The 22,119-nt window shown below is 30.8% G+C and overlaps 1 protein-coding gene and 2 long non-coding RNA genes across 3 annotated transcripts; 1 reads left to right on the top strand and 2 right to left on the bottom strand.

The window, feature by feature from the left end:
* Positions 1–910: 910 nt before the first annotated feature.
* On the bottom strand, positions 911–3,745 carry LOC139780732 (15-hydroxyprostaglandin dehydrogenase [NAD(+)]-like). Its single transcript, XM_071719458.1, has 6 exons — positions 3,544–3,745; positions 3,343–3,469; positions 3,102–3,208; positions 2,628–2,801; positions 1,753–1,922; positions 911–1,402 (listed from the first exon to the last, which is right to left on the bottom strand). The coding sequence occupies exons 1-6, from the start codon at positions 3,637–3,639 to the stop codon at positions 1,279–1,281; spliced, it is 798 nt and encodes a 265-aa protein (XP_071575559.1). The 5' UTR covers positions 3,640–3,745; the 3' UTR covers positions 911–1,278.
* An 892-nt stretch (positions 3,746–4,637) lies between these two features.
* LOC139780730 (uncharacterized) lies at positions 4,638–16,071 on the top strand. The gene is made up of 3 exons (XR_011720321.1): positions 4,638–4,926; positions 15,652–15,702; positions 15,825–16,071. It is a non-coding gene; the product is annotated as an uncharacterized lncRNA (long non-coding RNA).
* LOC139780729 (uncharacterized) lies at positions 6,784–9,235 on the bottom strand. The gene is made up of 4 exons (XR_011720320.1): positions 8,872–9,235; positions 8,313–8,399; positions 7,991–8,094; positions 6,784–6,971 (listed from the first exon to the last, which is right to left on the bottom strand). It is a non-coding gene; the product is annotated as an uncharacterized lncRNA (long non-coding RNA).
* Positions 16,072–22,119: the final 6,048 nt, after the last annotated feature.

Raw genomic sequence — 22,119 nt, 5'->3', positions numbered from 1 at the left:
AATGTTGTGTAGAATAAACCGCATAATGTTAAAAGCAAATCAAATAATTACTTATCAACATGTAATACACGTATATGACATTTGGGTATTTAATAAAAGTATTTGTCTTCTACTAAAAACTCTAAGTAGAATGTGACATTTTCGTTATTTTATTTTTTTTATGTTATTTTACTATTTATTTATGCTCAACCTGAATTGCATTTGCAATTATTATATGTATAATAGCATAAAATGTCCACCAAACCAAACTTTGGAAGAATATAATACACACAAATATATCATTAGACTCGTGAAAATGTCAACAAATTAATAGACGGCGATACGAGTCAGGCGCGGTACGTGGTGCGCAAGTAAAAAAATAAATAGTTACAGAAGTAACGAATTACAATGTATATATCTATACATATATTCCAACTTAATAAACTGCGCACCGATTATTTGTCGGACTTGAAACACAGCTATCGTTGGAAAATTAATACCCTTCCCTCCCCGGAATTAAATCTACACGATTTAATTATTTAAAAAACTGTAAAGAAATTATTGCGAAAAATATTACCTCAGCCAGGATTCGAACCTGGAACCTCCCTCATTCTGTGAAGGGCGTCGTACCAATTCGACTACCGAGGCATGTGGTAATATTTATCGCAATAACCGGTTAATAAATTTAACAAACGCATGTTTCAGCCTGCGTAAATTCAAATATATCATTAGACTCGTGAAAATGTCAACAAATTAATAGACGGCGATACGAGTCAGGCGCGGTACGTGGTGCGCAAGTAAACGCAACTGACTCGTATTGCCGTCTATTAATTTGTTGATAATACACACACTTTTTAAGAATTACGAAATTTATTATAAATTTAGTTATTAATATAGATTAATATCTTATTAATATAAGCAGAACGTGTAATAATTGTTACGGTAGAGTTTATTTAAAGCATGTGCTATGTTTTACTATATAACTTTGATTTATTAATTTTATTTTCACACTTTGCGTTATTATTGTTTTCCGTTATTTAAAGTAAAAATTAATTTCTCTTTTGCTTTGCGTTGCAAGCAGGAACTAAGGCGTTACAACTTTAATAGAAATGTTACTAAAACGAATTATTACTAGAATTACTATTAGAGTTATTTATTTATTTATTTTATAGTACTGTCATATATTGATGTAGCAGGCGCATTATTTCATGATTCAAATATAGGTTTCTCTTCTATCTTTCGCATATGTGACTCAAACTGTTCGTATAAAGTTTCCGGCGTGTTTGAAGAATTTCACATCTAAGCGGCATCGTAATGCGGTAATTTGAGCGAATATGGTGGCTCATTACGATCAATAACCCAAATCGATCCGTTTTTACCCTTTTGAATCGCCATAACTGTAGACTGTGCCACATGCATAACACTGCAACAAATGCGTTAGGTTCCCGACAAGATTTTGATACAATTTTCTTATTACTATGTTATAATAATATAATAATGATAATGTTAGTCATTTTTGTATCTTTCTCTTATTATTGGTATATATATAGGATATTCACATGTGCGTGTTTTCTGTGCTAAAGGCAATATTAATAATAAAACAATCAAAAAGTGCATTTGATAAGAAGAACGGCATTCCTGTCAGTCAAAAAGTAATAATTCTAATCTTAATTATAATTACAATCATAATTATAAATTAGTAGCAAACGTGGTTGCTGTGCTAATTATAGGTATCATATGTGACCGTTCTCATTGTGTGTTTTGTATACTTACGATTGAGGGTTATGAATAACTTTGTATCCCTCATCTATATTCTCTAAGAATTTAATATAATCTTCGTCGATAAAATCGAGACATCTGCTTACATCAGACACGGCTATTGCCGTTTCTGTGAAACTAGGACATATTGTTAGAATGCGAACTCCTGTTTTGACATAAGATTTCTGAAAAAAGATATTAGGGAGTTTTTGCAATACCGTCTTTCAGGTACGGTAAACGTTATCTGAATTGTTCAGATACATTCACTCTGTATCTGAACAATTCAGATACGATTGCCGTATCTGAAAAACGGTATTGCAAAAACTCCCTATTACTTTAATAAGACTTTTTATTATGACAGAGGGCATGTATTATTCTCATGATAAAGTATTTTAGTGGTATGTATAAAGATTATAATTATAAAGCTAAAAGAAAGAATACAACAGTCGTATATAAATATGTCTATAAGATGTTCTTTTAACCCTTCGAGGCCACACTGGGTGGCGGACCCAGACAGAAATTCAGGTCCGATATTTTTAAGATAGGCTTTATAATCAGTGTGCCTCCATCTAGGATCCCTAGTTTGAGTCCCTCTCTCGAAGGTCCGTACAGTAGAAAGGCTTTAAGCCATGTCAGTTATGTATTCACCCAGTGTGGCCGGGGCATATTAAAAAAAGAGGTGTGGCCTCGGAGGGTTAAATATCCTTTATGGCTTTAACAAAATTAGAATATCTTCGAAACTTCTTTACAATTTTTTCTATTATTTGTACGCATGATTTTTTATGCTTCCTTTTGGAAGAATTAAAAGAAAATATAGTCATTGTAAAAGCCTATCTATATATTAGTAATATTGCAAGAGTGAGGATTCATATTGTATAAATATAAATTACCTCAAGACTGGAGCCAAATCCGACGACAGCATATTTAGAAGAACAGTACACCGGACATGAACAGAAAGGCCCCAACCCAGCCATAGACGCTATATTTACTATGGTACCCCCTTTGCCACCTTTATGTTTGCCCATATAATCTAAGGCCAATAGCGAACCGCGAATTACCGCTATCTATAGAAATAAAATGTGTAAATAATATTTACGCATTATTTAATATATACGAGTACATATATTTGTGATTTAAAAAATTGCATGTCATGTTTATATAAATACGAACAATATATGTATATAATACATGCTAATGTATTTATTTATAATAAATAAATCAGTCACTCTATGAAATATATTATATTCCAAAATTCTTATTTAATGATAATCTATATTTCCGATTAACATTCTTAAGAAGCAAATCTTAATAAAATTGGTAAATAATTTAATTAATTGGTTGAAGTTTAATGTTTTATTACTCACGACATTAACAGCAAACGTTTGCTCGAAACAACGCTCATTACATATTCCAGCATTGTTAACAAGTATGTCAAGACCATTGAAAGTCTTAATAACTTGCTTGAAGGTTTCTGACGATAAAAATAATCGGTTAGTGTATTTAATACTTTAATTTAATGGATATCTCATGTTCAAAAATGTAAAATAAAAAATGTAAATAATAAATAGTTTGATAAAAATTATTTAAGAAATTCGCGGCATTTGCCGTTGTACGCTTCCAAGTTTGTTACATCAATTAGAAAGAAGACGACACGTTCTTTTCCAAATTTTTCTTGCAATGTTACTGTTGCGTTGTAACAACGTTCTACCGGCAAATCGAGAATGGCGACTTTCTAGAATTATTATAATAAGGTAGAGAGATAATACACCGTTTTTCTCCATTTTTTAATTTTCGGTTGTAAAATACCTTCGCGCCTTTACGCAACAAATCTTCGGTAATGTGGTAGCCAATGCCGGCCCCGGCTCCTGTGACTATCGCCGTTTTACTTTCCACGTTGTCCATTACTTATTGTCAATATTATATTAAGAAGATTAAATATCAAAAAGATTGTGAACAAGAAGAAATGCTCAGCAGTGCGATGCTTTTATATGTCAACAATCAAACTTGCGCGCAGTTAAGTTATAAGGAAGATAAAGTAAACGTTTTAAACTTTTAAATATGTTTCAAACTTTTAAATATGCTATCTTCACACTTATCACCAAATATTTTGTGATAATTGGAAGCTATATTTAAATAAATGTTTAAGTTTAGGAGAGTTTTGAATTTCAATTATGTTACACACATTACGTTCCATAGTAGAAGCAAGGCGTTCAACACAAATAGAATGCAAATGTAGCAAACATGTATTATGTATTGTGTATTGTATGTATTTTTAGGTGTACAATCACGTTTCTATGATAAAGAAAAAGCAATCGTAAAAGTTCCGAACGTTTGGTTTACTTTGAATCACTTCTAGTAGTAAATAAAAATTATCTTATTTTTTATATGTATTCGAGTAATTCTATAAACATATAATAACATTTTTTTGTGGGGGGAGGGTGTTAACTTAACAGACATGTTTAAAAAACTGAAAAACGTATTTAATAATAATTGATATTGTGAAATATTATTAAGCACCAAGGTCCGCTTCGACCGAAAACGGCACTTCTCGCATTGCTTGTGTTATTTTAAGTTTTCTTTTTTTCTAATTTTGCATAAGATACTAAATTTTTTTAAATTGACATTAATTTTTATTAAATATTTTCGTAAACAGTGAAATTACCTGTAATAATTCGTGAAAAAAACTGTTATATAATATATATTATAGTTCTTATAAATAAATATATTAATCGAATTATTTTGCAAAACATACTCATAATTTAAACTAAAAATAATATAATCATATATGAACTTATATCTGTCATTTGAATCTTATTAGAATTTTATATAATTTAGCGTTAATTTAATTTAAATATGATTTATATATAATCAGATCACAAGGTCTGGTAATCAGATCCGTCGCACAGTGGGGCCAAATCGCAAAAAGCTGGCCAAAAGTCGAAAAATAAAGTTTCGATTCCGAGGATTTAAAGTGGTGGGTTTGTTTGAGTAATAGTCCGAAGGTCGGATTCTAGACTAGAAAACGTCCTATCCTTTATACCTGCTCGTACACGTCAGTTCAAAAGTGACGCTCGCTCGAACAAGACGTGTCGTGTTCGGAGCCGAGTTTTAAACGTTATATTCAGGAGGACGCCAAAGCTATAAAAATAAAGCAATTTTAAATCTACAAAATGGATTCGACAGCTGGAAGTAAGTAGAATATTATCACGTATTACAAAATTTATAGTAATAATTTATGTAATATTAATAAACAAATGAGTTTTACGAAAATGAACGTAAAATTGCAACGGAAAATTTAAGAAACGTAGAGAAAAGTTTATGAGTTCTGTAGAGTTCTGCGACCAGACCTATTGCATGTTGTAGATTCAAGTATTATTTAATGAAAACAACAAAAAACTGCTGCTACTAGCTGCTACCCTGCTATTGGTGCAAGTTTTTGTAATGAAAAACAATTTTCTTTTGAATTGAATTGAACTTTAAACATTAAAAACGCAAAATATTGAAAAAATGTTTCTGATAAAAGTTGTAGGGTTTTGAAATATCTATTCAGGAGTGTACTCACATTGTGGGCCCGGGGCCCTATATGGGCTCAGTCAGGCCCAAGTCAATTTTTTATTATATTAATCCCCATTTTTTATTGCGCATTTTGATTCTACGGTTCAAGATAGAAATATTTTGTATCAAGTCAATTTTTGCTAAGCCCCTTCCAAAAGGCCCAAAATTTTGGGCCTTTAGGAAGGCGTTTAGCGAAAAATTAGGTACCTGCTAAAATATTTCTAATTTAAAGCGTAGAATTATAATCCATAAAAAATGAGGATTAATAATTTTTCATTGTCACTGTGGAGAATATTTTAAAAATAAAAATTTAAAATTTGAAGCGAAAGTTTTATTTATATTTTTATTTTACATATTTTCCGACCTTTAACTGCGTGCCGACTAGATTTGTCAACACGCAGTCAAAGGTTGGAAAATATGTAAAATAAAAATATAAATAAAACTTACGCGCATCATTTACCGCGTTGGTTCTTAGTTAGCCCGGTTTATTCGTGCGGATAAAAATTTAAATTAATGTTTCTTTTTATTTTCTTGTGGTCTTTATTGTATTGAGTTTTAAGATACGCAATTTACTTTCATAAATAATTTAAAAATATATATATATATTGGAATAAATAATAGTAACTATAAGATTGAATGTGTAATTGTCAATTTATCTATAAATATTATACTTTTAAATTAAAATCGTTGCTACCAGAAACAGCCTTATTATTAATTGCGCCAAGTATTACAGAGAGTGAGGAAAGCTCCAGCAATCTTACAATTGAATCGACTGACTGTGAATCAAATTATTCTTCTGATGACGATGCATAAAGTTGTTGATTGACTGTATTTTAATAAATATATATTTATTCACCGCCCGTTTACACAATTTTTAAGTATGACTCAAATATTTTTATAATTTTGACGTACAATGATCTATGTAAATTTAATATTTATTGTACTTTGTATCACGATCTATTAATTTGCATTCTTGTAGCATGTGTTGATTATCGGTAATTTATGTTGTTTCAGCATTGTTAAATTAATTTGATAAGGACCCAAAGTAAGGGTTGAAATGTCGTTATACTAATAAATTACTGCCAGTCAGACCGACTAATCTTGTTTTATTAAATATCCCACATAGCACATAATATTTCAGTAATATTGCAGCAATATTATTTTTCCATTGCAATATTACAATGAAATATAACAGAAATATTGCAGTAATATTACTGAGATATCTCGGTAATATTAAAATGTCCGCGCAAATGAATATCAGTAATATTACTGTAATATATATCAGTAATATTACGGTAATATTACTGTAATATTTGCGTGATATTTATACAATATTGCTAGGAATTTAACCATTTTAATAATTTTTATTAAATTTTATTAAATTATTTTTAATAGTATTGTTACATACAATATTAAAATAATATTGATATTGTTAACGCAATAATATTATTTGTGTAATATTAGACAATATTTATTTAATATTGCTAAAAATTAAACCATTTTAATAAATTTTATTAAATTTTATCAAATTGTTATTTTTAATAATAGTATTACATATAATATTAAGAAAATAATATTGATATTATCTTTCTATCTCTTTCTTCTTCAAAACTGCTCCATGCTCTGCACTGCTCTGCTCTGCACTGTATGAATTTCCACTGATAAAGAGTTACGTAACACTATAACATAATACAATAACTGTAATTATTATTTATATCTGATTATACAAGGTGAGTTTTATTTTGTGTGCCAATTATCTCCTAAAGTATTGGTTTATTGGAAAAATGTTTCAGATAAAAGTTGGAGGGTTCATAGAGGAATAATGGATGATCTTAGATTTTGAGTCTGGAACCCATGTTGAGCCCAGTAGGGTCCAAGTCAAATTTTTTAAATAAAAACTCCCATTTTTTATTACATCATCTTTTTCTACTAATTAATATAAACAACTTTTGTCTGAAACATTTTTTATTTGCCTTATACTTTTTGAGATATTCAAGAAAAATTTGGTAATTTTTTTAATATTTAGCTTATGATATCTTGATAAATGCTTGTCGGAGGGAAAAATGATACAAGACTTTTTGACTTAATATGGTCTCAAGAATATGCTATTGCAATAATACCCCAATTTCTTTAAATATTTGTGTATACATTTCCTTGAAGCTTTCATGTGTACACAATTATTTAAAGAAATTAGAATACTATTGCAACAGTATATTCTTGAAACCAAGTTTTCCTTGAATATCTCAAAAAGTATAAGGCAAATAAAAAAATGTTTCAGACAAAAGTTGTTCATATTAATTAGTAGAAAAAGATGATACAATAAAAAAGGGATTTATATTTAAATAATTTGACTTGGATCCTATTAGGCTTAACACAGGTCCCGGACTCAAAATCTAATAAAATTGTCTATTGGTCCTCCTTGAACCCTCCAACTTTTATCCAAAACATTTTTCCAATAAATCAATACTTTCTGAGATAATTAGAGCGGAGATGATTGGCACACGAAATAAATCACCCTGTTTATTTCATACATAATTACATATTCAAACATAAGAGTACGGGGTTAAGTATGACGTGTTCCAATATTCACTGTCTATACTGAAAATCTATGGTTAATGTTATACATACACTTTAGATTTTCAGTACTGGATATTAAAATATTGGAACGCAGTTTATACCAAGTTTAAATTTTTCTTACTTATGTATCTAATAAATAAAGCTGTCGCTCAGAAGAGTTTGATAGAAATCAAACTGCTTGGTGCTGCTCTGCGTGAACTTCTACTGATGGAAAGCAACGTAACACTGCAACATAATACAAAAACAGTAATTATTATTTACATCTAATTATATATTTTAAACATAAAAGTAGGTTAAGTATGAATCTGTATTCCGATATTCACTATCTATGTATACTAAAATCTGTAGTTATAAATGTTACACGTATACTTTGGATTTTCAGTATTGACGATTTTAATATTGGAAAGCATGGTTTATATCAAATTTAACTTTTTCTTACTTACGTATCTAATAAATAAATCTTTTGCTCTTCTATCAAACTACTTGATGCTGCTCTGGACTGCATGAACATCCACTGATAGAAAGCAATACTGTAATATATAGTATAAGAACAATAATTATTATAAAATCACGTAAATGGTTAAATAATCATGGTTAAATCACTTAATTAATGATTAAACTGCTTTTTAGAAGATTTGGGATCGGCATATTTCTATCACGTATCTGCAACTGAGGGCTCCAGTTGGATTAAACTGTTAAAAATTTTGAGGTTAAGTTAGCATCAAGATTTAAGAATAAAGCCGTTAATAAATAATTTCATTAGAAACTCGTTCAATAAGGTTACAAAGGCAAATATATGTATTTTAAGATGGTCATTGAAATAATTTTTATGATATAAACGTGGTTTTTGGTTTTTGCAGACCATGCCACGTAATCTCTATTTTTGGATTTAACGACAAATCGCCAAATATATATGTACAATGTACATATTAGTAATAATTATACGAAAATACTTTTAAAAATATTTGTGTGAACAATATTTATTAAATAAAGAAAAATTACCTGAAATTAAAACGATTGTTTCTGTGCGGTGTCGTACTACGTGATTGCGTGGTCCCACGGAGCCATGCAAGAGACAGCTTCTTCTTCCTATGTAATGATGGCCTTCAAGCAGTAGTGCTGCTCTAAAAACGGCCAGGGCGAACCACTAGTCTTATAAGCCGCAAGCGGCGTAATTACAAAGGTTGTAGGCCTCGAGAGGCGCCGATACAAGGTACTGATAGTTAAACAATGCAGACAGTAACAGTCGCAATACTTTGAAAAAAATTTGCTTTCGGACAAAACACGTCCGAACACGATCGAGCTCGCCAACCGACTCCTGCAAGAGACAGCGAGAGAAGACCGGGAATGGTGGGGGTCGGTGCTGCGACCAAGCGCATAGCCACACACACTAGCGTTCTTCCCTCCACTTACGCACACAGAAACGTTCTGTTTATCCGTGTGACAAACTCGTAATTTGAAAAGTTTAATATTGATTATATAAGAAATATGAATTTTAAATTTTATCCATTTATTTTATTATCAATTTACTTACTGGCTCTTAATTAAAAATTAATTGTATATATAATTACCTTTTATTATTACAAAACAAATAACAAGTTATAAAATTAAATACCACTTATAAAATTTGTCTTAATCACTTTTATTCCCCGAAAGTACAAGTCAGTCTTTTGATTCCATCACATTTTTTGATTCAGATTTTTCTTTCTTTCAGTCCAAAATTCTTTAACTGGTATATATTATCTGTGCAATACGTACGTATGATTGTGTGATACCTTAATAACGTCTTAATGACGTTAATAAGATGTCATTAAAATGTCATTTGACATTATTTTGCTACTTAAAGTATTATATTTCAACAACATATTGCAGCAATATTACTGTAATATTTCAATATTATTTAAAAACGTATAATACATCAGTAATATTTCTGAAATATTTCATTGTAATACGTAATATTTCTACTATATTGCAATATTACTGCAATATTTCTGTAATATTACGTGCTATGTGGGATATATTTATTTTGCAGTTCTCACTTTTTATTTCACTTTCTTCCTTCATGAACAATTACATATTTAATAAGAAATTTAATGTTGATGTAATAAATAACATTAAAAATTTTTTTTATAATAATTTTATATTTAGATATTAGAATTTTGACAGCATTCTTAATCTTTTATTTTTCTATTGTTATTTAGAAATCGAGTTTTAATTAATGATCATTGAAAAGGACAGAATTTAAATCTTAGCCTAAATAAAACGTTTTTTCTATACAAATCGTCTATATTTAAAACCATCCATTTTGATTTTTCAAATTTTGACTTTGGATTCGTAATCAGCGAGCCCAAAAACTTCCGGGTACTGAGTTTCATCCAAATTGAAAAACGTTTTCGACTTTTGACCAGCTTTTTAGGATTTGGCCCCACTGTGCGTCGTGATAATTGTGATAACGGTTTTTTCCCACTCCGAAGAGATCTTTTTATTTTCCCAAGTAAATTTTCAAAATCAAACGAACTTATGTCATCTAATGGCCTATTAAAATGTCTAACATCATCTGGAAGATGAACAAGATTATGGACATTGTAAATTTTAGAGCTTGGTCCAAAAAAATCATCTATAGTCTTAACAAATTCTATCAGTAAAGTCTGTGCATAATTACATAACGGAACTGCTAAGTTTGGATGTGAAAGAATAAATATAGCTACATGAAAAATCTTAAAATGTTCGATACGATTGCCTGAAATAATTCCGTTAAGAACAAAAAGTCCGGTATACAAAAGAAATTGGCGTAGTTCAGTAGCTTTCCATCTTTTTACTTTATTCAAACATTGTGGTTTCCTTGCAAAATCTATAGGAATGTATTCGTGCAATGATTCTAATCTCTTATTTAAGACATTAATTGTCCTTATATCTAATTTACAAAAATAATTATTTCTTTGTACCATTTGTAAGAGTATTCTTCTCATAACTCCTAAATGAACAAGATGCATTGAATCTAATATAAATTTTGTAACCATAGGAAATTGAATCTCTGTTAAAGGAGAAATACCATTGTGGTGCTGCAACTGCGTTTGCAGCAAAAAACTCTCATCTGTTCTTATTTCAGCATCAACTTCATTAAATATTGTTGCACCAAACGGATGTGTTCCTTTCTGTGTGCACCTTTCGCAACCATAAAAACCATTATGTCCTTTAATTACTTTAACAAAAGCTCGAGCAGGTGCATCACAAATAAAGCCAGAAACCGTAACTGAGTATAGTTTTGTATCGATAACTAGGCCAACATCACAAAGATTTTTGTATTCTTGGATAAAATCTTTCAAATATTCATGTAAATCTGGAGGTTTAGATTGGCCACAATATACAGAAACAATAAAAGGGTCAAGTTTACGAAATGATTGATCTATTTTGCAAAGTATCGGCCAAAATTGAATAGATGAACTATTGGCTAATGGTAGCCCGTCAATGTTAACAAACAAATTTATTTCTTGTAGCCATTTCAGTTCGGGTACTTTTACAAACAAAGTTTTTAAATTATTGGCAATTCCAAAATAACAATATTGTCCACCATGCATTTCAAGAACAGAAGTATTTTTTGGAGTTTTTAATAAAGTCCTAGCATCAGAACATACATTAAGATTGTATTCTTGTAATGTACGTAAAAGAGAATTCAAAGCTGTGTGAGAGACTCTATATTCAAGAGCCCACTGGGCAAGATCACTCGCTAAGTTACGATTCGTTTTTTTTGTAGAATTTGTTAAGACATTAAAAGTATTACTAATAGAAAAACCTGCACTATTATCATCGTTAGTATTTCCTTCATTAAAATCATCTTCAAATAGACAATACTCAATAGAAGAACATGAGCTGTCAAATTCATTATTACTGCAATTAGAATTTATAGTTTCTCCCTCATTTATTAATAATTCATCATCAAGGATTTCATTTTCATTAAGTTGCTGGCAGTGCTCTAACAAATCAGAATTAAGAGATTCTTTAGAATATTTTGTTCTCATTGGTTCTTCAACACTATTAGTTTCTTCATCCTCTATTTCAAGTATTGCAAGATGTTTTTTAACTCTTTCATTAATTCTTTTCCATTTAGTACCTCTCTTTAAAGACATTGCAATAATACTTATATGTTATATGTGCGTTTAAGAAATATATATGCGTATTTAATATGTGAGTCTAATTATAAACTGTACTCTCTCTATTTATTAACAACAAGCGTTAAATGATGCAGTATGAGTATTTTAGAGGACAAAATTGAAATGAATATAAAAATTATGGAATTTCACAATTAAAGCAGCGTAATAAATCTGCAAAATATAATTTCAGAAATAATATATGTATACGGTGTATTAGAAAGAGATAAAAGCATAGACGTATATAATATAGACTGAGCATTCCTATTGGAGATCTTCCGGCAAGATTTGAAGGACAGAAGATATGCTTGCAGTGGCGATTTCCTTTTCTAATCGTATCCTAACCTAAATGTTAGAAAAGGAAAGATCTTGTCGGAAGATCTTTAATGGGAATGCTTAGTCTATTATATACATCTATGGGTAAAAGGTACAAAAAATCCTGGTAAGAAATATATTAATTCTTACCTTGGCTGCGAGTCTTCCTCTCCTAATTTCTTAGGCAAGCAAATTTCAAGATTTGATGCCAACACTCAAAAATAGTTGACTTTGTAAAATATCACTTTATCTCGTTCTTATCTAACGCGAACAAGCAAGTGATAAGATTTATGGAATAATTTCTGGAAAATAAAGATCTGGTTGACAAACAATTTAAGCGGTCACAAAGCAACAATTTTATAATCGACAGATATACATATATCGTACATACTTTTATTAAAATATACAAGTAAAGGATGAAAACATCGGTCATCAGATTCTTCAAAGAAAAATTATATAATCTCAATTTAAGAAGGAAAACTATGGTTGTGGACAGAAAGGTTATCCTTTAAAGGTTAAGTTTTGGATTTGTTTAAGTTTCCCATTTGGAAGTGGATGAGTACAATGCATAAGAGCAGATAAACAAGATGTCAAATATGTTAAAATGTTAAAAAAATCGCGGTAATTGCTAGACATGGTAGCTGGATATTAAATATAAATAGTATGCGTTCTGAAACTTAACCGGACAATCTTTTTGTCCACATGCATACATATATATTACCTTTATTTCACGTCTCCGAAAAGATGCAAAAACGTGCACAAACACGTTCACTCCCGTTCAAGGTTACGGTAACGAACTCACGTATGTTAATCGGATGAATTTCAACTGAGACCAAGTACCGTGTAGTGCCGTGTACGAGTGAATATATATATTGGGCTTGGTAGCTCACTTGGCGCGAAATAGATCTCTTCTCATTGGGCGTTTAGTAGCAATGGAACATGATTGGCTTGTATCTCTATAGTATCAACGAATCAACGTAGAGTGTAAAGACGCGCGAAATGGGTTGGAAGAAGATTGTACATCTGGCACTCTAATAAATGCGCAAAATTTATATTACAGTTTGCATACGTAATTAAAGAAATTACGATTGATTGCAATTTTGAGATTTATTGCACATTACAATCGATTTACTCTGATTTTATAAAAACGCGGGTTTCCGAAAAATAATATAATTTAATTAATTATAACTACAGAGAAGAAGTATCACAATATATAAAAATTATATTAATTTAAAAGTACTGGGCGGTTTGTTTTGAAGCTTTCAGTGCTGTAAGCATCATTCTGTCTTTGTTGCACATTGAATATGAAACGAAGATAGAGCAATGCTTTCAGCGCTGAAAGCGTCGACGCAAACGCAGCCTAAATATAAAAAATATTCACACATAATTAATAGGTACTGCAATATTGGCAACACATGCGCATGCATTTTGCTACCAATATTGGTGTCGTCATGGACACTGCAATATTGGCAACACATGCGCATGTATGTTGCTACCAATATTGGTGTCGTCTTTGGCACTGCAATATTGGCAACACATGCGCATGTATGTTGCTACCAATATTGGTGTCGTCTTTGGCACTGCAATATTGGCAACACATGCGCATGCATTTCGCTACCAATATTGGTGTCGTCTTGGGCGTTGCAATATTGGCAACACATGCGCATGTATGTTGCTACCAATATTGGTGTCGTCTTGGGCGTTGCAATATTGGCAACACATGCGCATGTATGTTGCTACCAATATTGGTGTCGTCTTGGGCGTTGCAATATTGGCAACACATGCGCATGTATGTTGCTACCAATATTGGTGTCGTCTTGGGCGTTGCAATATTGGTAGTGTACTAGCATTTTATTAATAACCAATATTATCCTTGCATTGGGCAATATTGGCCATGATATTCCCAATAAAACCAATATTAAGCCAACATTTGCCAATATGTAGCCAATGTATAATGCTACTAGGGGTGTGTCCGGAAAGTAATGAAAATGATTTTTTTACGTTCCCCAGAAGGGCTGCGTAAAGAAAGTGAGGTAGTTGAGAGGGAATCTGAGGTATACGGTTGGACCCTTCTCACAATCAGTTGAACCCGAGCCTTTCGAAGGTCGCCCAGAAGAGCGCTGTTCATCTTAAGGCCGGTTCTACAATCAATCGTTTTACATATGTCGGAGTCGAATGTTGAAACGTAGCCGATGGTACAATGAGGAAAATTTGTTTTCGGAAAAGAAATTCTCCCATTGGACCGTCGGCTGCGTTCCAACATCCGACTACGATATACGACTGATTGTATAGAACAGGCCTAATCGGCTTCCCTTCCACATGACAAAGCGGTATTCCCATACATTGTCCTCAGCGCATTTCAAACGTTTCTGAGAAGCTGTTTTTCCAAGGTTCACGCAAAATTCAATTGCGTAACGCTGGTCGATGCTCCTCTGCATTTTCGTCCGCGACGAGAGTGAAAAACGAGGGTGCACAGATAGACTAATTTTGTTTGAGACATTTGAAAGCACATAAAAAGCACATAATTCTAGCATATTGAGTTTTTTATTTTATATGTAATTTTAATGAGTAGGGGTGCTAGCTTACGTTAAGCCAGCATCCCCACTTTCAATTACGATTTCCCGCAAAACCGCTCAAGTACAAAAATCGTGAATAGAGCACATAATTAGCACATAAAGAGCACTTAATTTCTGCATATGTGTTATTCCGGTTTTTTGTGGGGGAGGAGGCGGGGGTGCTAACTTAACAGACATCATTATTTCGATATAATGTATTATCTATGATTTCGACGTCAATTATGCCCGTTTTTACCAACGTCGTTTAACTTTAACCTTAGTTCATTTCACTCTTTGTCTCTTTCTAAGGCCCAGTTTCACAAGTGTCGGTTAACTTTTAATCTTAGATTAACTCACTCTTCGTCTCTTTCTAAGGGGGACGTTAGAAGGAGACGAAGAGTGAGTTAATCTAAGATTAAAAGTCAACCGACACTTGTGAAACTGGGCCTAACAGTCTCCCTTAGAAACAGACAAAGAGTGAGTTAAACTAAGGTTAAAATTGAACGACGTTGGTGAAAACGGACATTGGACGTCGATTCGATGGGTCATTTCTCGCTGGGTATAAATTGAGCTCTGGCTCAGTCTTTTGCCATTCAGTATTAAAAAGTCTTTGCGATTCATCTATCAAAGAAGTTGCTATTAAAATGGTCCGCGCACAGGAATTAATTAATATTACGTATCCCGCCGATGGGGTGCTTACGGTGATTTGCGAGTAAATTTTTAATTTACATTTTAAAATTAATTGTATGTTTTCTACATTAAAGATGCTGTGGGTGGACAACCTACCTATACAAGAGGTACATCTACATGATGTGGTGCGTGTGCGGATTCCACGCAATCAGTTGTGCATGACATTTTTTAAATATTTTTTAATATTATTTTTTATTTTTCTACATTTACTATTTTTAATATTTTTTACTTTTTTTTATTTTTTCAGGGGTGGCTGCAATTAGAAGATATCCGAATCAATTATTTCATAAACATTCCGGATATGATAAAAAGGCGATTCGAGAGACGAATTCTGAAAAAAAATTGTGACAACATTTGGGGTTCAAAATATGAAATTTTTTGTTTGAATACATTATTTGGAGAAAAGTAAAACTTCAAATTATATTTGTGTATAAATATAAAATATAAAATATAAAACATTTTTTAAAATCTGTGTCTGTTTTCCGTCATTTCACCGATTCCATTCCCTTTAGATAAGCTAGTAATAGTGATGCTTAAATAGGACAAATAATTTTATAAAAATATTAAAAATAAAAAAAGATTATATATATAATTAATATAAAACATTATAATTTAAATAAGTTTAAAAAAGCTTAACATATAATATTATTTATATATTAAGTAAGCTTAAATATAATGGAGAAAGAACGAGATTACCCGAGTTGGAGCGAGAAGAGGTAAGGTGAGTAAGAGACAAAAAGGTGAGCCGGATAGAGTAGGGGAGACCGGGGCTAAAAGGTCAGTTTTTTTTCGGTGCCGATTTTTAACAACAAAATAAATAATTTTAGTTAAATGTGGTATACCACTGTAAAGAGTGAACCTTTAGCTACAAAATTTATATAGGAAATTTTTGTCTACGTCGCTTTGTTTAACCGGTATAGAGCAAAAACGACAACGGTGGAAAAATTGAAATCTCAAAAATGCCGGGGTTTAAACGTCACACTGCATTTTCAATACATATACGTACATCTAATCCTGAAAAATGATAGGATACATTTTAATAATTGTTTTTTAAGAGAAAAATATAAAAATTTATTTAAAATTTTTATGCGAAACATTATTAAAAAATAGTTACGAGGGTTCCTCTTTCCGCAGAAGTCACTCGCCCGACTTGTTTCACTCCTCGACGTCCGATGACTCTGTTCAGTGTCTGAACGGTTGTAATTCCCGTCTCATCCATATTCCATATGCAATGAGCCTGGAAATGCCTTGGAAATGCATCTGGACTGCTTACTGACCGATTAGCCCCAAACACAAGTTTCAGGTTTGATCGCCCACGAAATATTAGACATCAACAATAATAAAAAAACTACACTGGATTCGTGTTCAGCATGCATTACTCTTTATAATCACGTACCTCGAGATTTGGAGAGCAAATATTATTGCAGATATTACAAAATTTCCACGCGCAGAAAATGTAACTTTCACCTTCCGAAAACACGTTTGTCCTCGTAAAAATCATAATACGGCAGGTAACCTGCCGAAACTCCGTTGGTCACATGGGTACCATAAGCAGCGTTTACAATGTTAATAGCGAGTTCACACAATATACAGGTTCCGAGATATTTGATTTGACGCTTCAACCCCGTTGACCTTTTAGCCCCGGTCTCCCCTATGTGAACACGAGTGAGAGAGCGTGAGGAGAATGAGACACAGATGCGTTTTTCACTCAAGCCAACGAGTTTGACGAGTTTAATAACACATTCTTGCGTAAATTTTTTTTTAAGAATACGTAATATTCACCAAAGTAGTTTGATGTGCTTAAAGTTGAATCTGCTTTCACAATTTTGCTGCTATTGCATCATTTTTGAAAAAATTGATGCAAAATAGTTAAAAAATGTTAAATAATTTTGGCTATATTTATTGGAAATAAAGTAAATTAATTTTTATATTTTCGCCTATCTAAAAGTATATCCTGTTTCATAAAACAAAAAAGTATGTTTTTTTTATAAATAAAATTTTCTCGTTTTTGTATTTTCTTTATCTATACAAGTTCGATTAAATTAAAGTACAGAGTGTTTCAGGGTTAAATGCCCTAACTTAAAATATGAATTTGGGACCTCAAAATAAAAAAAAATTTTCCTCTGAAGGTATACTCGTAAACGCTTTGTTTAAGAGATATTGACATTCTAACATTTTATTATAAAATTTTATGAAATTATTTTTAGATTATAATAAATAAATTAATAGTATGTTTTAACTTTATTACTTATTACAAAGTATGAAAATTTTAACATAATCATAAATTTTGTCCAAGGTGACAGCCTTGATCATTAAGACAGACTTTTTGTATGTGTGTGTGTGTGTGTGTGTGTGTGTGTGTGTGTGTGTGTTTCACATGCTTGAATAATTCTTCTTCGTAAAGAATTAATGTTATTAACCGGTTTTTCGTAGACCAGTTTTGTTTAATAGCATCCCAAGCCAAAAATCCAATGGCGTTAAATCTGGAGAGCGTGCAAGCCAAGCTACATCAGTTCATTCACGACCAATCCGTGATAATTATTATTTAGTCATTGTCGTGAACCTCTGCTGAATGTGCAGGACAACCATCTATAAGTGAAACCATGAGTTTCTTCTCATGTCTAACGGAACATCTTCAAAAAGATTATAAAAATCATTATTTAGAAATTGTCCGCATTGAGCCTTGACAACCCAATCAGCAAAAAAATGTTTTTAAAAATATTTTTAAAAACATTTGGAAAACATTTTTAAAAACATTTTTAAAAATGTTAAAAATGATGGGTTAAGTTCGCTTTTTTTAATTAAAAAAACATTTATTTTAACATTTAAAAAAACATTTTTTTAACGTTTAAAAACGTTTATTTTAACGTTTAAGGAAGTGTTTTTTTAATGTTAAAAAAACGTTTATTTTAACGTTTAAAAAGACATTTTTTTAATGTTTGAAAATGTTTATTTTAACGTTTGAGAAAATGTTTTTTTAATGTTACAAAAACATCTATTTTAACGTGTTCTAAAATGTTTTTTAATCCAATATGGCGTCCCAAATGAGAATATCGGAAGGGCCCTGCTCGCTGGACCGGACTCCTCGCCTCAATCTTTTCCTCTCGGACGCGAGCTGTCGCAGCTCTCCTTTTCCTGGCGGTGAGCTCTCCCTGGGAAGTCAAATCTCGCTCGGTTGGTCTCCAGAATACGTGCCGAATACTTAGCTCAATCACTTACGAAAAAAAAGAAAACGTACTCGTCTCGTCCGAAGAAACGCAGCAAGCGCGGCCATGACACCGAACGAGAGCGAGGAAAGAGGTGGGGGCACTTAATTGAGAGTGGCGACTCACGCGTCGCGCCATCTGAATGAAACGATATAGCAAATAAATAATTAATGTAAAATAAATATTAAAATAATGTTAAATAAATGTTAAATAAATGTTTTTTCAAATCATTAGTGCAAATAAACAAGTAATGTAAAAATGAATATTAAATTAATGTCGAATAAATGTTTAATAAACGTTTTTTCAATTCATTATTGCAAATAAATAATTAATGTAAAATAAATATTACATTACTGTCGAATAAATGTTAAATAAACGATGTTTCAAATCATTATTGCAAATGAATAATTAATGTAAAATGAATATTAAATTAATGTCGAATAATCGTTACATAAACGTTTTTTTCAAATTATTACAGTAAATAAATAAATTAATGTAAAATAAATATTAAAATAATGTCGAATAAATTTTAAATAAATGTTTTTTTAAATCATTATGCCAAATAAACAGTTAATGTAAAATAAATATTAAAATAATGTCGAATAGATGTTAAATAAATGTTTTTTCAATTCATTATTGCAAATAAATAATTAATGTAAAATAAATATTAACCCTCCCAAGGCCACATCTCTTTTTTTAATACGCCTCGACCACACTGGTTAGTCGACACCCAGATGGATTCAGTCTCATATCTCCAATTTAATTATGTACACGTAAAAAGTCATGAAACGGTACATCTTAAAAGGGTGTTGTTCAAATAAAATATGCAGAACCCGAAATATATATATGCTGGATGAATAATAATGTTGTAATTTTTGGTTGCAATAAGAAATATACACCGATCGAGATCACACCCCGGGTGGTCACAATTTAACCTATAATAATTTTCAAATGTTTACCAAACATAACTGACATGGCTTAAAGCCTTTCTGTACGCATCTTCGAGAGAAGGACTCAAACATAGGGATCCTAGGTGGAGGGGCATTGATTTATTAAAGCCTATCTTAAAAATATCGGGCCTGAATTTTTGTTTGGGTGGCCGACACCCACTCGAAGAATTAAAATAATGTCGAATAAATATTAAATAAATATTTTTTAAAATCATTATTGCAAATAAATGAGTAATGTAAAATAAATATTAAATTAATGTCGAATAAATATTAAGTAAATGTTTTTTTCAAATCATTATTGCAAGTGAATAAGTAATGTAAAATAAATATTAAATTAATGTCGAATAAATATTAAATAAATGTTTTTTCAAATCATTATTGCAAATAAATGAGTAATGTAAAATAATTATTAAATTAATGTCGAATAAATATTAAATAAATGTCTATTAAAATTATTATTGCAAATAAATAAGTAATGTAAAATAAATATTAAATTAATATTGAATAAATGTTAAATAAATGTTTTTTTAAATCATTATTGTAAATAAATTATTAATGTAAAAGAAATATTAAATAAACGTTAAATAAACGTTTAATAAATATTTTTTCTAAATCATTACTTCAAATAAATAATCAATGTGAAATAAATATTTAATAAACATTAAATAAATATTATTTTTACAATGGATTGTATAAATGTATAATTAATAAAAAATAAATATTAAAAACACGTTTAAAAAACATTGTCTGCTGATTGGGAAGTTGGCTTCTATTTAATATTTTTTACTTTGTAACATATTGTAAAAGGTGGAATGTAACAATAAAATGTATTGAAGTAAATCTCTGCAGATTTTTTACGTTTATTAATTTTTAATGTGTTTAATTCTTAACAAGACGGTTAATTTAGTATTTCTACTCATGACTATAATTCATGTTTTTAGAAACTGAAGGGCTTTGTCATTATTCTCAATGTAAATTTTAGTAATTTAACGCGAATTTTAACAGTTATTACACATACATATAATATTATGAAAACGTAGGTATTTCTATTTAACAATTTCTGAGAGATTAATTAAAGTTATACAATATTATATAAATATCATAACATTTGTAAATAGAATACGCCAATTACTCTCTAATATCCGTTTCTATCAATGCAGATAATCTTTGATCTTGATTAACTTTGAATGCAGTTTAACTTACCTTTTATCTTTCTCTAATTTTAAGAACTAGAAAAAGATGAAAAGTAAGTTAAACCACGATTAAAGTTAATCTACATTGGTATAGAAATGGACGTAAGTTGCATATTTTGCCCTCATGGGTAGTCATTTTGTTCTTTTGTATTTTATATGTACAGTGATCAATAAGTCGGTACATTCCCTGACTTCATTTATATTGAACTTCATTTTTAAGTATGGGACTCTATCTTCGCGCATTACCAACGAAAATTGTCATAACTTTTTATTGATTGTGACTTGTAATTTTAATTTGTAGATACACTTTTGACCGTTGAAATGAGTGACTTTTATATTTAATAAAATAATTTAGGACTCTCGATAATATATAATAATCAATCGTGATTTGGCCTTGAGAGTAACAACGCGGTTATATCAGTGCGTAATATATCAGCAACCTAATGTATTTTTAATTTTTAAAATTACAAAATTGTTCCGTACGTTTCGGTTTCAGATTGAGCCATCCTCAGCGATATAAAAAAATTAATAATTGCTCACGTTTTCCGTCGTACCGAAGGTATGTTTCCAAATTGGGAAGTCAGAAAATTAAGTCTCACAGTGTCGTGTGATCCGTCCTGACAACACGATGTAATATTAACAAATAACAGATACATTAATCGCTCGCTTTTCAAATCCAATTTCCTCGAGAATATAGAAAGCTTCATCGAGAAAGTTGTATTATTTTTGCATGTTAGAGTTATAACATTTTATATAAACTTGCGTTTATGCCATTCTAAGTTATGTAAATAATATGAACTTTATGACTAGTAAAAGTGAGATATATTACCTTGGTCATCATCTTGATATGCTGACACGATAATTTTATGTATATCTGCAAAATTATATTTTATATGCTATCTTATTTTTGCTATTCACCAATTATTTTTTTCCATTCAGTGCAAATAACCGCAAAATATTGATATATAGTATAAGCGTTTATCAACGAACGTAAAAGGTCATTCTACAATACATTAGTCGCAAACAGCAAATCGCGCATGAACGCAAGCAGTACTACTTCCGATCGTAAAGTAGCCGCAAATAGCAATCGCAAGAATTAAAATAGAATTTTTTAACTTATAATTAACTTTGCAGGTTACAACAAAATACAAAACAAACGAGCAAGCCGCAAATAGATGCCATGACAACGGAGC

The sequence above is a fragment of the Temnothorax nylanderi genome, unplaced genomic scaffold (assembly GCF_030848795.1).
Source record: "Temnothorax nylanderi isolate EJ_2023f unplaced genomic scaffold, tnyl_v1.0 TNYL_tig0294_pilon, whole genome shotgun sequence".
Taxonomy (NCBI): domain Eukaryota; kingdom Metazoa; phylum Arthropoda; class Insecta; order Hymenoptera; family Formicidae; genus Temnothorax; species Temnothorax nylanderi.
The sequence above is the reverse complement of the archived record's forward strand: the minus strand, read 5'-3'. Positions and strand labels throughout refer to the sequence as shown.

What these genes read in the sequence shown, in the direction of transcription:
- LOC139780732 (XM_071719458.1), bottom strand. Translation starts at nt 3,639, where the DNA reads ATGGACAACGTGGAAAGTAAAACGGCGATAGTCACAGGAGCCGGGGCC. An exon ending in AAACGTTTGCTGTTAATGTC is followed by an intron (nt 2,802 to 3,101) that starts GTGAGTAATAAA and finishes TTATTTCTATAG; the next exon opens with ATAGCGGTAATTCGCGGTTC. An exon ending in GTTATTCATAACCCTCAATC is followed by an intron (nt 1,403 to 1,752) that starts GTAAGTATACAA and finishes CATTTGTTGCAG; the next exon opens with TGTTATGCATGTGGCACAGT.